This window comes from Diadema antillarum, unplaced genomic scaffold (assembly GCF_040938485.1).
Source record: "Diadema antillarum isolate AM-2024a unplaced genomic scaffold, OU_Dant_1.0 scf00000196, whole genome shotgun sequence".
In the NCBI taxonomy this organism is placed as follows: domain Eukaryota; kingdom Metazoa; phylum Echinodermata; class Echinoidea; order Diadematoida; family Diadematidae; genus Diadema; species Diadema antillarum.
The window spans coordinates 263,310-280,215 of record NW_027271085.1 but is presented as its reverse complement, the minus strand read 5'-3'; the positions used below and the strand labels follow the sequence as shown (position 1 = coordinate 280,215).

General features: G+C 39.9%; 1 protein-coding gene across 1 annotated transcript in view; it reads right to left on the bottom strand.

Moving 5' to 3' along the window:
- Positions 1 to 1,204: 1,204 nt before the first annotated feature.
- LOC139723618 (uncharacterized) overlaps positions 1,205 to 16,906 on the bottom strand; it is a 54,977-nt gene continuing 39,275 nt past the window's right edge. The window contains exons 4-5 of the mRNA XM_071634847.1: positions 2,550 to 2,732; positions 1,205 to 1,237 (exon numbers count right to left, since the gene is read on the bottom strand). Coding sequence (XP_071490948.1) covers positions 1,205 to 1,237; positions 2,550 to 2,732 — 216 coding nt within the window. The remainder of the gene's footprint in view (positions 1,238 to 2,549; positions 2,733 to 16,906) is intronic.

The following is a 16,906-nucleotide window of genomic DNA, read 5'->3' as shown; positions in this document are numbered from 1 at the left end:
GGGTCGTCCCCCAGCACGGTGAGAACTGAAATTGCATTTTGATGTTGTAAATGGTGCAATTAGATGCATCCAGAAATTGTCATTCCTCGTTGTGTACTAAGCCTATAGAAGGGACAAGGCACTGGGAGGGTGGTAAAGATACCTCTCCTATATTCGATTATAATTTTTCCACCTTCCAAATTCCAGGTCAAAATCTTGACTGCTCCATCGCCCCCCCCCCCCCAACACAGACACACACATACACACTTATAGGTGAAATATTTGGACAGATTTCTAACAAAATACAAGCAAGAAAATCTTTTCATTTCGGGAATTACAATTTTGTGTGGGTGGGCCAGATATGGTGCGCTTGCCCCTCAAATATTTCATGGAGGACACTTTTTTTTTTTCCGTCAAAAAGCAAAACAAAAAAAAAAACAAAAAAACATTTTGTCATCTCATTCAATTATCAATTATGGAGGGGGGGGGTGGCAAAATTATGATATACTTGCCCTCCAGTTTTTGTTTTCTTTTTTTATGAGGCTTAGGCTCGCACTTGGGCTCGCATTATCAATATGGATTGGTCAGCAGTAACGTGCTGCACATAGACCCTTATACTTGTAAGTAGCACCTGTACATGCAAACATGTACGTGCTCCGTACCTTACAGTACGGTCGATAAATAGTAAACATTGTAGAATACTCGTAGATATGTATACAATCAGTGCTGACAGAGCCCAGGATGAGAATTGTTTTTGCACACGATTTTGTTGTCTCTGGTGCAAAATAAAAGAGAAGAAAAAAAAAAACACACACAGAAGAATTATGTTAAATTTTAGCGTCCGGCGTTGAGGTCGCTCGCAGACTGAAGTGGTGATTTGTGTGTGTGTGTGTGTCTGAAGGGGATGCGTTCGCACCCACCCCCCCCCCCCCCCGCCCCTAGTGACGCCCATGTAATCTGGGTGTTATGTTTGACTCTCACATGGCTATGTCTGATCAAATCACCAACATTTCTAAATCAGTCCGTTATCAACTGCGCAATATCGGTTTTTTTCGCAGGTATTTGACTCGCTCTGCAATGGAAAATTTGTTCATGCACTTATTTCTTCACGCCTTGATTTCGGTAATGGTTTGTTTTTTAATCTACCAAATTCACATTGCTCAATTACAAAAGCTACAAAATGCCGCTGCACGTATTGTTTCTTTGTCACGTAAATACAGTCACATCACCCCTTTCCTGAAGAGTCCTCATTGGTTACCTGTACAGGAGCGTATTCGGTTTAAGATACTTCTGTTGGTTTATCACGTTATTGAGGGAGCAGTTTCTGATTACAATGCTTGTTTGTTTCGTCAATCAACCTAAACGAACTATTCGATCGTCAACGTCAGGTCTTTTACATATTCCGTTTTCTAGGAAATCTTGGGGGAAACAAGCTTTCGCTCACGCTGGACCAACACTGTGGAAGTTACTTCCTCGTGAGCCTGAAAGACTCAAGTTCCATAACATCTTTTAGGAGTAATTTAAAATCTTATTTGTTTAGCAGTGCATTTTGAAGACCAGTGCCTTTTGAAGACAGACTTTCTTGTCTTTTGTTTTCTCTCTCTTCTTCTTCTTCAGCTTCTTCTATTACGATGATGTATTTGTATCTCAAGTCTTTTTGCTTCGATGTAAAGCGCCTTGAGCATTCAATTAAAGTGGAGAATGGCGCAATAGAAATTGTATGTATGTATGTATTAATATTATTATTTAAAAAAAAAACCACACCAACACACCATGAGACTTATGTCAGTACATAAAATAAACAGCCATTTTCACAGAAACTACATCTTTACTATATCTCCATTGTTATTTTTTCCGACATCATTTTTGCGTCATCAATATTTCATTCTCATTATAGAGAGTTATCAATGTGCCCAAATATATGATATCAATAATCTTTATTTAAATGGTGTACACTTCCTCAAGCAATTCCAATCTTGTACCTTCATGTCAAATGTATTTTAATGCACTGGTTAGTGCTTGCTTCAAATAATCAAATTCAGAGACAATGCATGTTTCAAGGCTGTTTGAATAATATTGACATATAAGGGAACCCAAACTAAGGCCGTGTTTAAAACAAACAAATTAAGGTTTAAAATGAAGTCAAACTGTAGACTTACGAAAAGAAAAAAAAACATGTAAAGGAAATTGTACTATGTTCAACGTTTGGAAAGTGTATGGGAAAAAAAAATTCAAACAATAGTATGAGGAAATCCATTCAAAATAGACATATCTGTTAAGAGTCACAGATTCCAAGCCACACTAAGGGCAGGGAACAAAATACATGCTGAACACAGCTCGTTGTGTACAAACACCGTACTCGTTTAAGCCCCTTTTACGCTTCCAGGGATCGTTAAACGGATCATCACGGACGATCCTAATCCATCAATGCCGCTATTGATTCAATCCTAGCTTGATGTCCACACGGACAGCACATGGTATCTACACGAATTATTCACACAGACACGCAGCAAAAAAAGTTATGTACATCATACATAGACATTATCATACATGGTCCTGACAAGACATACCTGGCATGATGGTGCTGAGGCGATGGCTGTTGAGAGGAAATCACCGTCCAGGTAGAGGCAATCCAGACTGAAGCTTGACAAAGTTGGCAGAGTGAATACCCATCGGGCCAAGTCACCCCCAATCGACGATTGATGTTGAGTACCATCATACCACTCGCCTAAAGACAATTTCAAATCTTTTATCTGGAGACAAGAAAACAAAAACAAACAGACAAAAACATGACGTAAACTTCAAAGAAAAAATAAATAAACATAGGTGACCCTGCACCACAAAACAAACAAAAAGTCGCCACACATGAAATTTTAGTTAAGAGCATATTCCGAAAGAGCAGATTTTAAGCTTTAAAATGATGTATAACTCAAATCAAACGGACTCCCCTTTAACCTATCTAAATATTGGAAAGAAAGCACACACTCAAAAAAAGTGTGAACTGAGAAAAGAGGCTCTGAAGTACAGTGTCTATTCAAACGCTAAATCTTTACCAAGAAGTGCTGGCTGTGCGATGAATGGGACAAAAAATAGGATGTAAACTACCAGAGTAACAACAATGAAGGGATTATCAGATTAAAGTGAAATTGAGCATGCTTTATTAACACATTCTGTCCATAGTAATGCCAACTTTCAAGACAGAAGCAACATCCTTTCAAAAGTTATAGGAGTTGAAAGTGAAGAGTGTGGACAAGGTTTTTTTAGGAAATGAAAAGAGGACTCTAAAGACACACTCAATCACACTATTCTGCCAAAAAAAAAAAATGTTCGAGATAAACTGCTAGGAAACACACTTTCCTGCCTGTTTTATGATTCCAAATTTTAGCACAATGTAGAAGAAGACGTGCTCTTCCTGAAAATATGAAAAAGTCAAGATCGGCTCCTTTGACCTATTTCACCTATGTTCAGTCCTCACACAAAATCAGTGTGTGTCGATTGTAGGTAACGATATCCCTCAGCCAAGTCATGTCGCAATAAGGGGGCGTCACCAGCTTCTTTTCAAAGGGGTGCGTCTTAAAACTTAATGTAACGCATATTTTTTTGACAGATATTTGGAATTCAGGAAGCTGTCAATCCCCAGACTTTTAGGATTCTTTTTAAGGGAAACCAAGCGGGAAAAGGGCACTGGCGTAGCTAGGATTTCATTTTGTTGTTGTTGTTGTTGTTTTTTTGTTTGTTTGTTGTTTTCTTTCGGGGGGAGGGGGTAGTACGGCTGTTAGTATGCGAGGGAGCGAAGCGACCGAGCCCGAGCGAACGGAGCGAGAAAGCGGAGGGGGGGGGGGGGGTGGTAGGGGGTTGTCCCCCTCCCACTTGATGAACTTTTTTGCATTTTAATGTTGTAAATGGTGCAATTTGACGCATATCTTTGCTTGTTTTATCGACTTGAAACAGCCCCGCTTGTTTAAGGTAGCAGTATATTCTGATGTCGATTATTATTGAACAATATGCCTATAAAATGGTATCATCAAAGTAAACTTCCTGTGTTAATACTTACACTGAATATCATGAACGCGACCAAACAAGAGGGAGCGGAGTGAGCAAGGAGGAGGGTGTGTCCCCCTCCCACGTTTAGAAACTTTTGCATAATGATGTTGTAAATGGTGTAATTTGATGCGGTTTTCCTTGTTTTATCGACATGAAATATTCCAACCGTTTTTAGGTACATGTAGCTGTATATTTTGATGAAGATTATTATTGAACAATTTGCCTATAGAATAGTATCATGCATATAAACTTCCTGTTTTGATATTTACACTGAATATCATGAACGCGACCGAGTAAGAGCGAGCGGAGGGAGCGAGAGGGGAGGTTTTTGTTTTGTTTTGTTTTTCATTTTGATTTTGTAAACGGTGCAATTTGAGGCAGGTTTTGCGTGTTTTATCGACTTAAAACAGTCCCCATCGACTTAAAACAGTTCCAATCAATACATCATATGTTTCATATATTTCTTTATATTGTGATGAATAGCGCCCCCACATGTTGACCTTGAGAAAGTTCAACTATAACAAACAGTGAAGGTTGACTTGGTTTTCCTTTGTGGTAAATAGGAAAATGATTGATATAAAAACCCCATATATACTGGGGATAAAGAAATATAAAGAAAAACACATGATTTTAGCGTATTTTCTATGTATTTCTTTATATTTTGGTGAAGAGCGACCTTAGTGGATGACCTTGAGAAATTTCAAATATTGGGTCATGTAGAGTATGAATTGCTTTATCTATGTACCAAATATGACGGTCATACATCATATAATAAAGAAGTATGGGGGCACAATGTGCCCCCCCCCCCCCCCGGCCTCAAAATAGGGATCAAAATAGCTTGGGCTTTATAGGGTTAGGATAGCAATACATTTTGATGTAAATTGTTATTGAACTATGTGCCTATAATTGATGTCATTTACATAAACTTCTCGTATTAATTCTTACACTGAAGTCATGAACGCGACCGAGCCCGAGCAAGCGGAGCGAGCGAGGAGAGGTTGTGGGAGGGGGTCGTTCCCCAGCACGGTGAGAACTGAAATTGCATGTTGATGTTGTAAATAAGTGCAATTTGATGCATCCAGAAATTGTCATTCCCCGTTGTTTACTAAACCTATAGAAGGGACAAGGCAATGGGAGGGTGGGAAGATACCTCTCCCATATTCGATTATAATTTTTCCACCTTCCAAATTCCAGGTCAAAATCTTGGGGGGGGGGGGAGGTGACTTCTCCTCCCCCCCCCCCCCCCCCACTCACACACACTTTTGGGTGAAATATTTGGACAGATTTCTAACGAAATACTAGCAAGAAAATCTTTTCATTTCGGGAATTATAATTTTGTGTGGGTGGGCCAGATATGGTGCGCTTGCCCCTCGAATATTTCGTGGAGGCAACTTTTTTTTTTCCGTCAAAAAGCAAAAAAAAAAAAAAAAACATTTTCTCATCTCATTCAATTATCAATTATAGAGGGGGGCAAAATTATAATATACTTACCCTCTATTTTTGTTTTCTTTTTTATGAGGCTAAGGCTAGCTCTTGGGCTCGCATTATCAATATGGATTGGTCTGCAGTAACGTGCTGTACAGAGAGTACCTGTACATGCTAAACATGTACGTGCTTCGTACCTTACAGTACGGCCGATAAATAGTAAACATTGTAGAATACTCGATATGTATACAATCAGTGCTGAAATAGTCCAGGATGAGAATTGTTTTTGCACACAATTTTGTTGTCCCTGGTGCAAAATAAAAGAGAAAATAAAAAACACAGAAGAATTATGTCAAATTTTAGCGTCCGGCGTTGAGGTCGCTCGGACTGAAGTGGTGATTTATTTATTTATTTTTTTTTTTTTTTGGCTGAAGGGGGTGCACCAACGCACCCCCCCCCCCCCCGCCCCTGGTGACGCCCATGCAATCTGGGTGTTATGTTTGACTCTCACATGGCTATGTCTGATCAAATCACCAACATTTCTATTATCAGTCCCTTATCAACTGCGCAATATCGGGTTTTTTTTTTCGCAGGTATTTGACTCGCTCTGCAATGGAAAAACTTGTTCATGCACTTATTTCTTCACGCCTTGATTTCGGTAATGGTTTGTTTTTCAATCTACCAAACTCACATTGCTCAATTAAAAAAGCTACAAAATGCCGCAGCACGTACTGTTTCATTGCCACGTAAACACAGTCATATTACCCTATCCTGAAGAGTCTTCATTGGTTACCTGTACAGGAGAGTATTCGGTTTAAGATACTTCTTTTGGTTTATCACGTTTTTGAGGGAGCAGTTCCTGATTACAATGTTTGTTTGTTTCGTCAGTCAACCTAAACGAACTATTCGATCGTCGACTTCAGGTCTTTTACATATTCCGTTTTCTAGGAAATCTTGGGGGGAACGAGTTTCGCTCACGCTGGACCAACACTGTGGTAGTTACTTCCTCGTGAGCCTGAAAGACTCAAGTTCCATAACATCTTTTAGGAGTAATTTAAAATCTCATTTGTTTAGCAGTGCATTTTGAAGACCAGTGCCTTTTGAAGACAGACTTTCTTGTCTTTTTTTTTTCTCTCTCTCTTCTGCTTCTCCAGCTTCTTCTATTACGATGATGTACTTGTATCTCCAGTCTTTTTGCTTCGATGTAAAGCGCCTTGAGCATTCAATTAAAGTGGAGAATGGCGCTATAGAAATTGTATGTATGTATGTATTATTATTATTATTATAAAAAACCACACCAACACACCATGAGACTTATGCCAATACATGAAATAAACAGCCATTTTCACAGAAACTGCATCTTTACTATATCTCTATTGTTATTTTTTCCGACATCATTTTTGCGTCATCAATATCTCATTCTTACATCCCGTTATGCGTGCTTAGAGATCGTGCGGACTCGAAATTCCAGTCAGGCGTGGAGTTGTCGCAGGGTGAAAATTAAATCGGATGGGAAGTATGTAGTAAGTACTTAATGAGTGGGTGTGTCTTGCTCAAAAAGTGAAGCCCGCAAGTGGTCTGTACGCCTTATTTGGAAGTAGGAAGAAGTAAGGAGCACGTAAGATCTCTACTTCTGTCGCACACAATGAGTGGGATAATTGTACGTGAATTGCAAGTGCGGCATACGTTTTCAGAAATCGAAATTACGAAGTAAGAGAAACGTAAGAGAAACGTAAGAAGCACAGAAGTGTTAAGCAAGACAATCGTGCGTCAAATTGGAAGAACGCACGGATAATCACAATAACATAAAAGGTTGCGCTGAGTCTCTTCATTTTTCATGAGGACTAACTGCAGAAAATGTCGACGGGAACTGAAAGCACGTTGCCCGTATAAGCTTTTATACAGGAGCACGATGCACCTAGGCATGTCTCAACATTTAGTCCAAGAGCATTAGGGTTTAACCTGGACATTTTTGGTAACAAGCTGATTTTTTCAGGAAAGGTCCAGGAATGTGTGTAAAATAACATACTAAAAGTCCTCATAAATCCTCCTTGAGCGTTTTCCGCAATCCAAGATGGCGTCCAAAATGGCCGCCATTTCATGTTTTTCTCATAACTTTGCAAGTAGGTTTCCCACAAACACACTTTAGATGTCTAAATATATGTTTTGAAGTACAAGGAACTCAATAGAATACATTATAAGAGATGTAGAAGCACACAAGTACCAATATATCCGCTTGAGCTCTTCCGCAATCCAAGATGGCGTCCAAAATGGCCGCCACATCATGTTTTTCTCATAACTTTGTAAATAGGTTTTCTAAAAACACACTTTAAATGTCTAAATATATGTTTTGAAGTATGAGGGACTCATTAGAATACATCTTAAGAGATGTTGAAGCACGCAAGCACCAATACGACCGCTTGAGCTCTTCCAAAAAATCCAAAATGGCATCCAAAATGGCCGCCATTTCCTGTTTTTCTCATAACTTTGCAAGTAGGTTTCCATATAACACATTTTAAATGTCTAAACATATGTTTTGAAGTATGAGGAACTCATTAGAATACATGTTAAGAGATGTTGAAGCACGCAAGTACCAATAAGACCTCTTGAGCTCTTCCAAAAATCCAAAATGGCGTCCAAAATGGCCGCCATTTCCTCTTTTCTCATAACTTTGCAAGTAGGTTTACCTATAACACATTTTAAATGTCTAAACATATATGTTTTGAAGCATAAGGAACTCAATACAATACATATCGGAAGATTTTGAAACACACAAAAACGAAAAAAACTGCTTAAGCTCTTCCAGAAATCCAAAATGGCGTCTGACATTGCTGCCGTTTCTGTTTTTACACCAACGTACTTCAACACGCACTTTAAATGTCTTAATATATGTTTTGCGACTCAATGAAATGAATCATATACTTATCGGATATTTTTTAAAAACACGCATTTACCAATAAAACCACTTGAGGTCATCCTGAAATTCAAAATGGCGCCCGAAATGCCCCTTTCCCTGTTGTTGTTTTCTCATAACCCTTCAACTAAGTAACCCAATTACGCACACTAAAATGTCTTTATAAATGTTATGGGAGTCAAGGAATCTAGATAAATTCTTATTCGCAAATTTGAAACAACCATATCTATACCAATAGAACCACTTGAACTCGTCCCAAAATCCAAAGGTGACGAAAGGTGACGAAAGGTGACGAAAATGGACCATATGGCAAAATATGTCGCCCTGTCTGTTTAGCATCAAACTGATGATAAAGTGTTTCCCTCGTAATGTCATAAGCGATTAAGAGCACACTTCAAGACTTTAACATTCAAAGTGATTTGAATACTGTATGGACAGCAACCACATTTTTAATTGAAATGTTTGTTGAATATTTTCAGGATGAAATATCACGGGTTATTAATAAATGATATATATTTAAACAATTTTGAGATAAAATTGTTAATGACGGCCACTTTGGACACCATTTTAGATTTTTGGAAGAGCTTAAGCAGTTTTATTGGTACTTGCGTGCTTCAACATCTCTTAAAATGTATTCTATCGAGTTTCTTATACTTCAAAACATATATTTAGACATTTAAAGTGTGTTTTGGGGAAACCTACTTGCAAAGTTATATGAAAAAACAGGAAATGGCGGCCATTTTGGACGCCATTTTGGATTTTTGGAAGAACTCAAGCGGTCTTATTGGTACTTGCATGCTTCAACATCTCTTAAGATGTATTCTAATGAGTTCCTCATACGTCAAAACATATGTTTAGACATTTAAAGTGTGTTTTGGGGAAACCTACTTGCAAATATATGAGAAAAACATGAAATGGCGGCCATTTTGGACGCCATTTTGGACTTTTGGAAGAACTCAAGCGGTCTTATTGGTACTTGCGTACTTCAACATCTCTTAAGATGTATTCTAATGAGTTCCTCATACTTCAAAACATATGTGTAGACATTTAAAGTGTGTTTTGGGGAAACCTACTTGCAAAGTTATGAGAAAAACAGAAGAGGCGGCCATTTTGGACGCCATCTTGGATTGCGGAAAACGCTCAAGGAGGATTTATGAGGACTTTTAGTATGTTATTCTAGACATATTCCTGGACCTATCCTGAAAAAATCAGCTTGTTACCAAAAATGTCCAGGTTAAGGCCTATTTTGACCTAATGCTCTTGGACTAATTGTACTTCTAACGCAATTTGTATCGTGCTGATCACGTCCGTCGTCTGAGTGTGACGTACTTCACAAGTACGGTAGTAGTACTCACCACGCATTTTGGAAGTAGGTGATGCGCACGGAGGAAGTGCGCTCACCCCCTTTTGCTAACACGTACATTGAAAGCAAGTGGTAAGTAACAGCCTCTTGCGTGGTAAGTACGCCCATGTGGGAAAATACCCCCCGAAATTGTTACATGTTTTGCCTGCGTAACAGGCACGCCTATCGAACTTACTCAGTACTTTTGTCTTGCGTACTCCGAACGTGCCCCACGCGTGCTAATTGTCGCAGCCAGGTCGTAGCGAAAAACTGGCCGGCCAGTTTTCAGGCTGCGTGCTATGCGTCGTGTTTACGACCACCACCAAAAAAAAAGACGTACTTTCCACTTGCGTGCATCGCACTACTCGGCCCATTTTTGAGACGCAAACCACTCGTAGGAGCACGCACGACCGGATGTAAGAGAGCCTTAATCTCTTACAACTGGTCGTGCGTGCTACTACGAGTGGTTTGCGTGCCGAAAATGGGCCAAGTAGTGAGATGCACGCAAGTGGAAAGTACTTTTATTTTTGGTGGTCGCAAACACGACGCATAGTACGCAGCCTGAAAACTGGCAGGCCATTTTTTCGCTACGACCTGGCTGTGACAAATAGCACGCGTGGGGCACGCTCAGAGTACGCAAGACGAAAGTACTGGGTAAGTTCGATAGGCGTGCGTGTAACGCAGACAAAACATGCGACAATTCTCCCACGAAGGCGTACTTTAACCACGCAAGAGGCTCTTACTTTCCACTTGCTTTCAATGTACGTGTTAACAAAGGGGGGTGAGCGCACTTCCTCCGTGTGTATTACCTACTTCCAAAATGCGTGGTGAGTATTACTAAGGTACTTGTGAAGTACGTCACACTCAGACATGCTCAGGTGCATGGGAAGAGGAATCCGAAGAAAGGAGAAGGGAAGAGAGAGAAAGAAAAGTAGCTGCAGACGAGAGAGAAGGGGAAAGGGCTGAAAGAAGTCTCTTGGTAGTGCCATAGAGGGGCCGCGGAACGACTGGGCGGGGGGTGTCAAGGTCATGCCCCCCCCCCCCCCCCCGCTTAGACGCAGGATAATTATTATGATCTTGGGGGGGGGGGGGGTTACTATGCGAAAGAGCGAAGCGACCGAGCCCGAGCGAGCAGAGCGAAAAGAGGGGGAGGGTGTGGGAGGGGGTGTCACCCTCCCAGGGTGAGTTCTTTTTGCATTTTGATGTTGTAAATGGCGCAATTTGCTACATGTTTTTTCGTGTTTTATGGACTTGAAACGGCCCCACTTCTTTAAGGTAGCAGGATATTTTGATGTTGACTATTATTGAACAACTTGCCTATAGTGGTGGCATTTGAATAAACTTCTTGTATTTTATTATTACAATGAATTTCATGAACGCTGTCTGTTATAAAGCAATCAAACAGAAAAGGCATGCACACGAGGGTCTACATGTGATCTTATCTGATTCTTCATTTTCAGACCTGCATGTTGATTCAGCGATCTGGTGCAAACTTTTGGTGCAATACTTGGATTTCCCCCCCCCCCCCAAGAAGAAAAAAAAATAAAATATAATGGAAATAATTATGGCTTTTTTAAGGGAAGTGTTAAAGCAAAATCACGGCATTTAGCTCTTATTCCTCGTGTGCATTACCTGTGTGTATACAAAGTCTAATGAGGTAGAGGTGGAAGGTGTGGGAGGGGGATGCCCCCTCCCACTCGATAGAGCTTTTGAGTTTTTGAAATTGAAAGCGATCTGAAGCACACTTTTTGTGGGAAATTCGGAAATTGTCATTCCAAAAGTGTACTAAGTCTATAGAGAGGATCAATCAACGCGAGGGTGGCAAGATACCTCTCCCATATTCGAGGGATTTTTTCTTTTCATGTTTAGAACTGAACTGAAATTCAAAAATCTGACGCACACATCTGTTGGAATATATGAAAATTTGTCAAACAGAGAAGAGCAAGTCTGTAGAAGGAGACATAGCTTGATGTGGGAGGGGATAAGTCCTATTCTCCATCCGACATGAGAGAGATTCTGTATTTTCTGATTGCAGTTAAACGTTTTTGTGCACACATTTTGTTGCATATATTTGAAAAAAAATAAAAACCTCCAAGTGTAGCCATAGTTTACTTGCATGCATGGGGGGGGGGCAAATAGGGAGAAAACGTGGGAGAGTGTTATCTCCACCCTTCACGTACGAGGGAGCTTTTGCCTTTTTAAGCTGAAATTGAGATATTTCGTATACGCATACTTGATGGAATATTTGGGAAAGTATCAAAAGAAAGAATGGAACCGAGAGAGGAAAAGGTTGATTAAAAGGGGATATTCCCCTTGTACGTGACGGAACTTTTGATTTTTCGGAATGTAAGTGATAAGTCTTGTGCACTCAGAATTGTTCAGAATTTTAAGGGGCGACTGCCCCATCCTCCCCCCCCCCCCCCACGCTTTTGCTACACGCGCTGGTTCTTAGACGGGAAGTTAAAGGACAAGTTCACCTTCATAAACATAAGGATTGAGAGAATGTAGCAATATTAGTAGAATACATCATTGAAAGTTTGAGGAAAATCAGACAATCCGTTCAAAAGTTATGAATTTTTGAAGTTTTTGTGCAGTACCCGCTGGATGAGAAGACTACTGCAGTGTATGAATAACTTAGATGTCACATGCGTACAACAATATAAGGAAAATATAAAGAGAATTTCACAAAATTCCATCTTTTGAAAAAAGTACACATTCCCCTGACTCGCTACCGACAAATGTTATGTGTAATATTATTCCCCCTGCCTTTAGAAAGAGGCAAGTCAAGTGCTCTTTTATTATGCGAAAAAAGTGAAAATATGTTGAATTTTCTTTTACATTTTCCTTATACTGTTGTACGCATATGACTCACAAGCTGTAGTAGTCTCCTCATCCAGCGGTTCCAACACAAAAATTTAAAAAATTCATAACTTCTGCATCAATTGTCCAATTTTCCTCAAACTTTCACTGATGTGTTCTACTAATATTGTTCCATTTTCTCAATCCTTATGTTTATGAAGGTGAACTTGTCCTTTAAGGGTTAGGGCGGAATCTTTGGATATTCATAATTATGGGTGTTTTTATTTTTTCCCTTTTCTTTTTTTCTATCTTTTCTTTCTTTTTTACGAACCAAAAGTGTGTGTATATGTGTGTGTTTGTGTGTGTGTGTGTGTGTGGGGGGGGGGGGGCTGCAGCCCCCAGCCCCCCCTCTCCCCCCCCCCCCCCCCGTTCCGCGGCCCCTGCTATATTGGATGCTGAAACAGTGAATGATGGAGAGACTCATTGCACCCTTTTATATTATTTTGATTATCTTCCAATTTGACGCACGATTGTCTTGCTTAACACTTCCGTGCTCCTTACGTTTCTCTTACGTTTCTCTTACTTCGTAAGTACGATTTCTGGAAACGTACGCTTCACTTGCAATTCTCGTACAATTATCCCAATCATTGTGTACGACAGAAGTAGAGATCTTACGTGCTCCTTTCTTCTTCCTACTTCCAAAAAGGCGTACAGACCACTTGCGGGCCTCACTTTTTGAGCAAGACACACCCACTCATTAAGTACTTACTACATACTTCCCCTCCAATTTAATTTTCACCCTGCGACATCTCCACGCCTGACAGGAACTCCGAGTCCGCACGATCTCTAAACACGCACGACGGGTTGTAAGAGAGGCTTTAGCTAAGTGCTTTAATGACATACATGTAAATGACTGAAATTGCATGTTTGATTATGATAGATTCAGAGGTGTTCTAATGGAGGAGGGATGGGCGGAGAAGTGTAATTTTTCGCTCTTTTTTCACCTTCTTAAAAATCCGTGACGAATTTCCACCAAAGTTGGCAGATAGCACCTTTATGGTGATAACATCACAATTAGTTAAAATGACCCCCTCCCCCCTCTCCCGACACCGCCCGAAAAGGTGGGAGGGAGAAGATGGAGCCTCGGAGTCCATTTACCCTTATTTCTTTGTTTGTTTGTTTTTCTGTCTAATCGAAAAAAAAAAGATAGACCTAACTTAGTGCCATGAAGACAGTTAACGGCTTGTGCCGAAAGGGTGGGTTGGGTGGTTGCGCGTCGCGTTAATGGGAACACCACCCTTCGTCCAAAGCCCCCCCCCCCCCCCCTGGTTTTGCCGAAAGGGTGCGTTGGGAGCGTTGGGTCGCGTCGCGTTGACTGGAACCCCACCCTTCGTCCAAAGCCCCCGCCCCCGGTTTTGCCGAAAGGGTGCGTTGGTACTTTCTCTCATGTAATATAGGTTTTCCCGGCCAATTTCGCTCTTTTGTCAGTCCAATTCGTAATTGGTGCATTCAATTTAGCACAATTTAGCCTAGATGGCATGTTCGGTATTTCAATTTTATAATCATTTCATTCAAATTCATTTTGGAGCATTTAAATTACCTATTACATCATTCGAATCAGCACTTTTTCAATTCAAATTCGTAAGACAAGCACCATTTCGCAAATTGTTCATTCAATTTAGCACGATATAGTCACGTGATCACGTATACGCTGCGCTCGTTCATTAGAATTCATTCTTGAGCATCCAATTTCGCATTTACTGCAGTCAATTTAGCAGACACGTTTATGCTTTTATTCTGATATCACCGTTGCAACAATACTTTCAAAATATGTGTATGTGTTTATAATGTTCGATAGCATTATTCCATTCACAGATACATTGATCTTAAGTTTGTTTTGTCAATAATTGGGAGAAGGAGGTTTCAATTTACATCGTGATTATTTCTTTCATCTGCATGTTTTATTATTTTCATTTGGTGGGTGCTAGATTACGTTAATTATCATTAGGAATGAATAAAAGTTCTTGGATCAGCTCTAGCCATCAATTTGTCAAGGATATTACCCTCAAATGCTTTTATGATTCCTTCCCCGTCTTCTTGAGAGATACACCTCTATCTAACTCGTGCTGCCATGACTGGATATAACAAAGTGATGTGAATCTATGATACTGGTGCATGTATAGTTCTGATAACATGTATGAAAAAAGAGGGGCGTTACAGAAAAACAAATTTGAGTTATTCAGGGTGAAAGTTACCTTTATTACATACTTAGCAGTGTGTGGATGAAACAAAAATTTACATTTAAATACGCATAAATTACGGTCTTCACATTTTCAAATTAGAAATAACATTACACCAATTTGAATGAAAATGTTTGGAATTTGACTGCCAATACGCGAAATTGAATGACTGAAATACCATTTTCCGCCAGTGCTGGCGAATTTGAATGACTGAAGAGCACGTGCCAATTTGAATGCCCGTTTTACGAATCGAATGGCACATGTGCGAATTTCATTGACCGAAATGCTAAATTGAACGAACAAGTTGCAATTTGCAACTGATTGACAAATTGCCCTACATCGACGTAAATAAGCACTGAATTGATCAATGTTTTAGCAGTAGCCATGATGAAAAATCATGGGCGTACATACTCGAGCAGGATTCGAACCTACGACCTCCTGATCACCGGACAGGCGTCATCTCCACTAGACCACCGAGCTTTTGCCCGACAGCAAGTGTTGGTTCTAATCCTTATAGCATGCAGCGGGTACTGCTTTGTTATTTAAATTCATGAAATTCTTCCGTCGAGATGTTTTCATTGCAACTGATTGACAAATTGCCCGACATCGACGTAAATAAGCCTTGAATGCTATAAGGATTAGAACCAACACTTGCTGTCGGACAAAAGCTCGGTGGTCTAGTGGAGATGACGCCTGTCCGGTGATCAGGAGGTCGTAGGTTCGAATCCTGCTCGAGTATGTACGCCCATGAATTTTTATTTTTATCATGGCTACTGCTAAAACACTGATCAATTCAGTGCTTATTTACGTCGATGTAGGGCAATTTGTCAATCAGTTGCAATGAAAACATCTCGACGGAAGAATTTCATGAATTTGAATAACAAAGCAGTACCCGCTGGCATGCTATAAGGATTACAACCAACACTTGCTGTCGGGCAAAAGCTCGGTGGTCTAGTGGAGATGACGCCTGTCCGGTGATCAGGAGGTCGTAGGTTCGAATCCTGCTCGAGTATGTACGCCCATGACTTTTTTTTATCATGGCTACTGCTAAAGCACTGATCAATTCAGTGCTTATTTACGTCGATGTAGGGCAATTTGTCAAGCAGTTGCAATGAAAACATCTCGACGGAAGAATTTCATGAATTTAAATAAGTTGCAATTTTGAATGACAGAATGTGCAGTGACGAGGATTTTCGCTAAATTGAATGAACCTTTTATCAAATGGACTGACAATGGTGCGAAATTGGCCGGGAAAACCGATATTAAAAGACGAGTTTTGAATTTATATTTAACCTTCAAACAACCATTTCAAAGAGGCTATCGTCCGGATCGGTTTACACTCCATTACCACTTGGTCTACAGCCAGTTGGTCTAATAGACTGTTTGATAGCAGTTGGTCTAATAAACAGTTGGTCTAGTCATCGTTTCGTCCAATTACTGTTTGGTCTAATTGTTATTTGGTTTAATTACTATTTGGTCTACAGTCAATTCCTCTAATAATAGCCATTTGGTCTATTTTGGTCTACTATAAGTTGGTCTAATTCCATTTCGTCTAATCATCAAATGGTCTAAAATAAAACCAAATTTGTCCAATATAAATTTGGTGTACACATGAATAAAAAGCCCCCCCCCCCAAAAAAAAAAAGCCCAGTTGGTCATATACCGTAGACGAAACGATGATTGGACCAAATGGTACCTGATTAGACCAGGAGGCTGGCTATTAGACCAAATGACAACAAGATCAATGGTTATTAGACTAAATGGGTGTAGACTAAATGATGACAGACAGAGGCTAGACCAACTGGGCAATGGACCAAAATCAATTTTTATTTTAGACCATTTGATGATTAGACGAAATGGAATTAGACCAACTCATAATAGACCAAATCGGTATTTGATGATATGAATCGGTGTTAGACCAAAAATAGACCAAATGGCTATCATTAGACGAATTGACTGTAGACCAAATAGTAATTAAACCAAATAACAATTAGACCAAACAGTAATTGGACGAAATGATTACTAGACCAACTGGTTATTAGACCAACTGATATTAAACAGTCTATTAGACCAACTGACTGTAGACCAAGTGGTAATGGAGTGTAAACCGATCCGGACGATAGCCTCTTTGAAATGGTTGTTTGATGGTCAAATATAAATTCA